Here is a 9105-nt window from a genome sequence, read left to right on the forward strand (position 1 = left end):
TAATAATAATAATAATAATAATAATAATAATAATAATAATAATAATATATGCAAAGCAGTCCCTCGTCAAACATACCTGGAATATTTCCATTTCAAATAAGAATAGTTATCTTCAGCAGTGATATAGACCACTGTTCTTAATTTGTATATAACCCTGTATGAAATCTGATGAAAATAAAACATTTTCTTATGGCATCACAAGAAAAAAATCACTTCTTAAATTTTATAAATATGTAAGTATAAGAAGCAGCCTTAGGAAATGGCATGTGTGGTAAATCGCTGCAAGTGCAAATAAAGCTGCTTCAAAAGTCTTCATTAAACTAACCCATATTTTGTACCATTTTTGTGAGGTACAAATTAAGAAAATTGTTTTGACCAATCGGAAGATGACATTGTGTTTCTCAAAATTGGAATCTGTGGATCTGTGTCGTAAGTGATAACATCACAAAGCAAACAGTGATATCCTTATGTCAGCTAGCATGCTTGACTTAAAGGGTCAAGTAAGATAGTTTAGGAAAATTAGGTGGTTTTGGAAGTAAGATAGCATTTTTAAAACTTGAGAATAGAACTTGGTTAATCTCTTCATTTAACCAACTTTTAAGATTCTTTTGTCTTTTTTAAAGCATACACTTGCTGAAACCTGGGTTCAGAAAACATCAGAACTGAATACAGACCATCAGTATTTCTGTCGCACTCATTTGGGGCATCTTCTGAATCCTGGAGATCTTGTATTGGGGTTTGTAATGTTCTTTACTGTTTCTGGCTAATGCACAGTTCAGTTTTGCATACTTTAAAAAATGGCAGTAGTTGCTTGTCACTTAAAGTCTAATAGCTTTGTTCACTGATGCTGATTTGAACTGGTTTTTCCAAACTTTGGGTATCTGGATCTGTGGGCATATAATGACTTTAATACAGGACAAGTTAGACACTAGCAGTTGGGTATAGGAGGTTGTTTTCCTTTGTAGTTGGCTTATTTTAGTGGGTTGCAGTGGGCATTTGAATAGGACAGCTGGTGAAAATACCGATTAGGAGAAAGATGAGAAACTTGAAAAGACAACCACTGCAAATTACAAGGTGTGGTGACCATGTGCCCACCACCTCCCTTGGTATAAGACAGACAGACTCCTAGCACTCAACCTTGAAAGTGTAGTTCTTCAAAGAACATCTTGTAACAAATTTCTTAAGCTAGTCTGTAGCTCTGCAAATTTTCCAATAATAGTGAGTGGCTCTACAATTAAGGACATAAAACAAAAGCCATGCTGAATCAGACCATTCCAGGACCAGCAATCTGTTCACACTGTGGCAAACCAGCTGCCTCTAGGATGGGTACAAGAGTTCCATATACCTAAGAGTCTCAGCAACTAGTGTATGCAGACAAGCTGCCTCTGATAACAAAGACAGCAAGGCTAATAGCCATTGATAATGTTCTTCTCCATGAATTTGTCCAATCTCCTTTTAAAGCCATTCAAATTGGTGGCCATCACTACTTCCCATCAAAGTAAATTCCATAGCTTAACTATGTTTTGTGTGAAGAAGTACTTGTAATATGGCCTGACTCCCACCAAACAGCTTCATGGGAGATTCAGCTTTCTGCTATTATAGATATATATTATAACTGTGAAAAATGTGTCTTCTCTATTTTTAGCCCAGTCAGGTTAATAGCCAGTCCCATTACATTATCTGGGACTCTACACTGAAGGAGTTTGTTCTTTAACTCCCTTTACAGTAGATTTTCAGGCTTTTCATTGTGCCTTGCTTTCAGGTTTGGAAAAGAGTGACAATTCATTTAGGCAGTGCCATGCTCAAAATTGTCAGATGCTTATTGATTTCTTGTTATTGCAACAAGATAATATAGGAGTTATTGGCCAACCAGTTCTTTACTCTTTACAAAATGATTGATAATAATCTTTGTTTACACCAAGCTTCTACAAAAACCCTATGTGAGATGTAACAAGATTCAGTCCTTTGTTCTTGTTAATAGGAGGCAGAATGAGCCAAGCCAAAATGTCTGGACCTGCTCTATTAAAGTTTCTAGATAGGTTACAAAATATCTCAAACCAAGCTCTTAAAATATGTGTGTTGATGTAATAATAGAATGGAATTAAAATCCACTCAGTACTTCAAGACAGCTCCTGTAGGATTATTTAACAATGGAAACCATGATACTGTTGTTGGACAGAAAAAATTTTTCTAGGCAGTTGTCCACAAAGAATGGGTTACATCAGGTGTCACTAACCTTTTTGAACCCCTAATGACATTCCAGAATTTGAGAAACTGCCACCATGGTTTCCATGGTAGATGTGGCTAGGGGGCCTGACTACTCAAAAGAGATGCGGGTCCAGGGGAAAAAATCACACAGCTAGAGACAGGGAAAGAGGGTCAAAAAGCAAGGCAGAGGGGTACAGGAGAGATACTAAATAGCTATGATCTAGGAGGGGGAGAAATGTAGGGGGCAGTTTACATACACCTTTAATTTGGTTCCAGATCTCACAGCTAACATTTCTCATGTATTAACAAAGCTAATTGCAGGTGGTCAATGCTTGCCTTTCCTCCTTTATAATTTAGCAGGTGCTATTACCAGTTTTATCAGCATCCCGATTCTTAATTTTTTGTGTGGTCCCCATATCTAAGTAAGACTGCAGTAGGTTCTAATGGAATTATACCTATTTTATGTATCAACTTAAATGGATGTGCTTAGTGGATTCTGATTTGGGGATACGACTTCAAGCTCCATGCTTCGTTTAGTAATGGTCAGATTTATGTTACAGTAAGATTCCATCTTGCTAGAGTAAGATGTCATTTGCTTAAAAGATAGTTACCTGCTTTTATTCAAAGAAGATAAATGTGGTACTGAAGGCTATATTTTAGCCCACCTCAGTACCTTTTATTTGTGTCCCTGTCTCAAACCATTTGGCAGTGAAGGAAGCATTCTTTTCCACATATGAAAGGCCTTAGTATCAAGGTGACCCTTTTTCACAGAATAAACCATTTTGCAATGATTTTCAAACCCAGAAAAATATATTAATTTGTGTGTATGTGCCTAGAGTCTTGAGTCAGATGGCTTAGAGCATTGGAAGTTATGTTAACTATCTCCTGTTATTTATACAATATATGCAACCAGTATATCCATATATCCGTTACTAGTTAGACTTAATTATTCAGCAACAATTATGTGACTAGTGTTTGTTTATTGCTTTTATATACTGTTCAATGGCCACACTTGGCTCCCAGAACAGTTTACAAAAAAGCAGTATTAAAATAGATGTTCATAATTATATAACAATTATTACAATAAACATAATTACAGAGGGCCATTTTAAATAAATTAAAAAATCTTTTTTAAAAAGTATCTAAAAATCTCTTGGCTGCCAGCCTACCAACCTCTTGTCCTCATGGCTACACATCATAACTCTGCTTGACTTAACAAATGTAAATCAATAAATTCAAATAATTAATTTCTTAAATACTACAAAAATTAAATCAATAACTCAGAAATAAAAATAGCAAAATACCTAAACCATAAAAGTGGTTTTTCCACAGCAGTCAGCATTCTCTAAAATACAAAAGTAAAACATTCTAACCATTAAATCACTGAAAAAAGTCAAAAGGTCTTGGCCTGGTGCCAAAAATTAATATTCAGTCCAGAACTTTGTCACAGGAGGAATTTCTTAATCTAGATGAAGCAAGTGGCTCAAGAATAGTTTGATCATATACCAGTTCCAGAGTTCTTAGCTGGCATGGTTAGTCAATGCATGAAAGCTTTCTATGGACTACTGACTTGAAAATATCTCATTCTGCTGCTTTTCATTGTGCCATCTGCTTCTGTTTTGAGAAGATAGGTATAAATCTTCAGAAGATCTCTTTGGAGATCTTGTTGACTGAGTTCTGTCATATATAACACACCATTGGAGATCCTCAGCAAAAGCTAAAGTGGGCATTAGCTTTTGGTGAGTTTTTTGAAGAAGGATTTGGGAGAGAAGGATCTTTGCTTCTTTTCAGAAGGTAGTAAAATCCTTCTCAACCTTGAGTTCTCACAAGTTGGGGTTCTTGTTAGCATTGTGGTAACTTTGTTATATTTAATGTTTATAAATATACATTGCTTTTCAAAATAGTCATTCCTGCAACAGAAAACAATGATTGCTTTTGTTTTTAATGTTGTTCTTCATTCTGCTTTGCTGTTTGTTTTAGAAAATGACAACAGTATGAATGTTTAGACAGATGTCCTACAACTCTTAGCATTCCCCAGCCAGCCAGTTATTGGACTTTTCCTACCTAAACATTCCTAGAATTACACCCTAAGAATTATAGTAAATTTGTAGTTAACCTTGTGCTATCCATATTTTTGTTTTAGATTTGATTTGGTCAACTGCAATCTAAATGACGAATTTGCGAACAAGATGAACCCTCATATTATTCCTGATGTGGTAAGGTTCAAAAATGTCTTCCTTTAAACATTTAGGTAGTGTTCAAGCAAAGTTAAATAACATTATAAGTGGACTGCACTTCAGAAATCTAATGTCCTGCTCTGTAGTATAAATATTCGTGATCAATGCTGAGGCTGATAGGAATTGAAATTACAGATACCACATGAAAAGTCATACAAACAATCATTTTACTTTCCTCTCTACCTAGACTTTTTGTGACTGTGCCCATGCTTCCTCGCTTTATTTTACACAGTTTCACACACTATCTCTTCTTTTGCATTCCTCTATTGATTCCTTTATCTCTCCATGGTGCCTAAGTAAGCCTTTCGGAAAACACACTAATGCCCCCTTAATTTACATCCATTTGTTTCTTCCATGATTAGAATTCAAGGTAGCATTTCATAGAATTCTTAGATAATTTTGCATGTTGATATTGGCCATTTGCCAACCTGCTTTGCTTCATGTAAGTTGCAGCTACTTTTGCCTTCAGTTCATGTCCTGGAGCACTGCTGTTTGTGTCTTCTCTAGCTCATATGTTGCTACTCTGATTGTAAACTCAGTCATCCTTGGCCAGCAAAGCACAGGTCAGCATCCTCTGTGTTTTTTGCAAAACTGAAATGAAGACCCTGTGAATCCTAACTAAGCCAGCAAGACTCTTACCTCCCACCTCTTCTAGTGTCATGCATAGTTTTACCAGCAGAGGTAGGAAAGTGTTGGAATTACATATGCTTAGTTTACACTTTGCCAACATGGGCTGTTTGGGGCTTACTACAGCTCCACTCACCCATCCTTGAGATCACTGCCCAACATTTTTTTATAATTACTTTTAATGCAGGTGTTCAGCTTCAGTCCCTTGGCAGAAGTCCCTCCTTTGAAATTGGCCCAGCTGAGATGTTAGTCTGCACAGTCATATGATTGTGAATGATCATAGTCTCTTAATCTCCTCTGCTCTTCCTAGTTCTTAATATACAGGGATAGCAAGGTGGTTTTAATTTTACTCATCTTCATAAGATGTTCTGAGGCAGGGGTAGGGAAGCTGAAAAGTAGAATAAAACTACTTTAAATATTCAAATGCTAAATGTAGTAGCTGGGGAAGTAATGATTGCTTCATTTTGTACAGCAGAAAACATGGCTCACTTCCATACTGCCTCTTGTTATGAACTTTCACAAAACATCATCTTTTGCTCTTCCATCCATAGGTTTTGATTAAGAAAAGCTATGACCGCAGTAAACGTCAGCGTCGCCGGAACTGGAAACTAAGAGAATTGGAAAGAGACAGAGAGGGCATGGATACAGCTGATGAAAGGTTCGGGTTTTTTTCTATTCTCTGTTTTCCCACACCTGTTTGATCAACCAGTTCAGACTTTCGTGAACAAAATTCAGTGGCCAAGCAAAGACCTGTATTTGGAATCTAAACTAATGCTGAGTTGCTAATGCTACAGTAATCTGTGCATACCACACATCCCAAGAAGTAAGCATCACGGCATGCTTTTTTGTCAGCAAGGTCATGCATAGATTAATCCTGTGCCTCAGCCTGTTATCTATTACCTGCCATAAACTGAGCAGCTTGGATGCATGCTTACCATTAAGCTGGTCTTTTAAGGAAATTTGGTTTCAGTGTAAAAGAACAGAATGACCTTTCCAGTAAGGAGTTTTCTGACATAAGCTCATGGACTGAAAATTGAGGAGAGAAATAGATGCGTTTTAGGCTCAATTTACTGTTATGTGATAGATCTGTGGTTGCATATCCTGAGGGAGAGTAGGATTACTTCTACTCAAGCAGATGCTAAGGGTGCCACCTTTGATCAGAGCAGTATTAGGAGAGGGTGCAGCTAACACCCTTTTCCCCCACATGTTTTATGAAATTACCCCCTTGGCCAGCTGCTATTTATCTGAATTCAGATCATCCTTATTCTATTAGATTTCAGAACAGTGTGCAACTTGAAATGTATACAAAATAAAGTAACCCATTAAACAATTAGAACAGCCATTGTTAGGCCTACAGTAGAAGAAAGAAAGGTGAGTGTCTCTTCAGCCATGCATCTAAGAACAGCAGGCAGGGGCACAACTTAGACTATTAAAGCCGGATGTGCCGGTATGAGTTAAATTCTGAAGAGATTTGATCTTAAATTATTGTCTCAGTCTTCAACACAGTCTAATCCTGAATTCTTGAAACAACCTTGTACTATGCTAGCATCTATCTTCCAAAGGAGTTGTGTATCTGTATAACAGCTACAGGACTGTCCTTCGTGCTTAATGCTTCTCTATACAAGATTTAAGCACACGCGCGCGCGCACCCACACACACACACACACACACACACACACACACACACAGGGTGGGGGGTACCTAGAATATGCTTAATTCCTAAGAAAATAGAATTGCTGATGTTATTTCTAATATGATACTTTTATAGAGACTACCAGGACTTCCTAGAAGATCTAGAAGAAGATGAGACAATTAGAAAGAATATTAATATTTACAAAAGTAAGTTTTCAACCTGGAAGAGTTGACTTTGTTTTTACATATTTAATATTCAGAAATAATGCATCTCTACAGTCAAGTCTGTGAAATCAGATGAGTGTTAGCCACTTTTTTCTTAAATCAGGGACTTGAAAACTAACACATATTTGCTAGTAACATGTTTCCTATTGTATGTCTACTGAACTCTTTGTAATTACTGGAGGCTAAACAGTGAAGCTGAGCCCTTAGCACAGGTGCCTGCAACTTTTGGACCTCCCGATGCTTTGGCCAACAATTCCCATCTTTCTTATTCTAGGCGAACATGCTAACCCCAGTCCTTTCCCCCTTTCCAAACATCTTTTGTACATGACAAAGCAGGAGTGGTAAATGCTTTCTCCACACACACACACCAGGTTACAAAATAGGGTTTGGGTTCAGGCCTAGATTAAATGAGCATCTTCCAGCTCACTGAGCCCCCACCCTCACTAGTCTTGACTGTTGTTCTGTAAAGAAGAGGACAGTCCCAATCATTTATAGCCTTGTGGTTTCCCAACTTAGAGCTGAGTAAAGCATTGTTTGGTAGCAATGGGGCCACTAATGGGGGTAATTTCTACAGATATGGATACTTCATCTATGTGGAGAAACAATTGTGCAGCTTGATTGTTCCAGGGAGGATTCCAGACACTAGATGGTCAATGGCGGCGCATCTGCAATTGCCGTATATTGCCAGGGAACTCCAACAGCATCAGGACATAGCACTAGCAGCAGCATTAAGTATGTCAGATGATCCTTCCCCCCCCCCCCTCAGAGCAGGAATGTGTGAGCCAATTCTGCAGGGATATAGTTATGATTAAAGGAAAAGATTTCATCTGGTTCTTAGTAATCCTGAGTATCATGCTATAGTCGTGTGCTTTAGTACTGCACTGGGTTGGATACAGCACAAATGACTTACCAGCCCTGAATTTGCACAATATTGCTATTCCATAAAAGCAGGTGGGGAGGAAGGTGTCTAGCCCTATTGGGTGGATGAAAAATCTTTGAAAAATACACATTTATTGTGGGTTTCCCATTGTGTAAATATGTACCCCCACAGGCTTTTGCAGTTGGTGCATTTTGTATAATGTAGAGTCTTGTGATTTGATTCTGTGGATTTGTTTGTTGTTGTTGTAGAAACAGCCATTCCAGTGGAAAGTGACACTGATGATGAGGGCATTCCCCGGATCAGTCTTGCTGAAATGTTGGAAGATCTTCAGATATCTCAAGATGCTACTGGTGGAGAGGGCGCTGATATGTTGACAGAATAAGCTAGCAGATCTTGTCAATGTGTGCATTCTGCTGTAGCAATATTACAGCAGGGGTGGGCCTGGAAGGCCACAACTCATATAATCCCTCAGCACTGACTGTGTTAGCTAAGGCTGATGGAAGTTGTACTCCAAAAAATTGAAAGACCTCAAGTTGCCCACGCCTATATTGTACGGGCCTTACATGCAAATAGACATTTAATACAATTTAAACAAAGATTTGATAATATATCACTATTAAAAGATCATACATGACTAATAAACTGGTAAACCTGGAAAATTTCTGGAAGGTGTGTGATTATATGTCTCGCTCTCTCATTCTATCACACTGTATGTGTGTGCTTGCATAACACTGTATATACTTCCATAATATCTGTACTCAGGACTTAGGGCTATTTATGTTTTTTGACGGCTGTTCCTAGTAAGATTGAAAATGTTCTGACATACTTTAACCTACTTTTTAGTTAGAAGGGTACTTTAAACAACTATGTGAAGCTTCATCAATCCAGGAAGTGAAGAATGTAAAAAATCTGGCTGGGGCTTATCTTCCTAGAATGTTTTACTATGATTTAACTGCCCAGAATATAGACTGTAGAATATAATTTAAGATGCCTGTGGCATAGCTGGCAGCCAGTTCCTTTCAGCTGGCTTATTTCTCTCTCTCTCTTGATCACTGGCTGCATGTTCAGGATGTCTCCTGGTGTTTCCTTGCTCCTGTTGAGGCAAGTTAGATTATCCTGTGAAGAGTTCAGGCTCAGGAGATCTACTTTGGCACGTGTGTTCTTTTGCACAGCTAGTTTCAGTAGAGAGGGCTGATCCATGAGATACAAAATGCCATGAATAGAGTTAGCAGGTCATGGGGATCAGGTGCAGCTCCTGAATCTGGATAAGGCTGCTGGATCAGAATGACTGACTCT

General features: G+C 38.0%; 1 protein-coding gene across 4 annotated transcripts in view; it reads left to right on the forward strand.

Annotated features, from left to right (window-relative positions):
- Positions 1-8468, forward strand: part of NMD3 (NMD3 ribosome export adaptor) — a 21263-nt gene extending 12795 nt beyond the window's left edge. For all 4 annotated transcript variants that reach the window (XM_044434554.1, XM_044434553.1, XM_044434555.1 and 1 more), the window contains exons 12-16: positions 624-736; positions 4352-4424; positions 5624-5730; positions 6841-6911; positions 8058-8468. In XM_044434554.1, coding sequence (XP_044290489.1) covers positions 624-736; positions 4352-4424; positions 5624-5730; positions 6841-6911; positions 8058-8191 — 498 coding nt within the window. In that variant the 3' untranslated portion in view covers positions 8192-8468. The remainder of the gene's footprint in view (positions 1-623; positions 737-4351; positions 4425-5623; positions 5731-6840; positions 6912-8057) is intronic.
- Positions 8469-9105: the final 637 nt, after the last annotated feature.

This window comes from Varanus komodoensis, unplaced genomic scaffold, assembly GCF_004798865.1.
Source record: "Varanus komodoensis strain SLA01 unplaced genomic scaffold, ASM479886v1 scaffold28, whole genome shotgun sequence".
NCBI classification, from domain to species: Eukaryota; Metazoa; Chordata; class Lepidosauria; order Squamata; family Varanidae; genus Varanus; species Varanus komodoensis.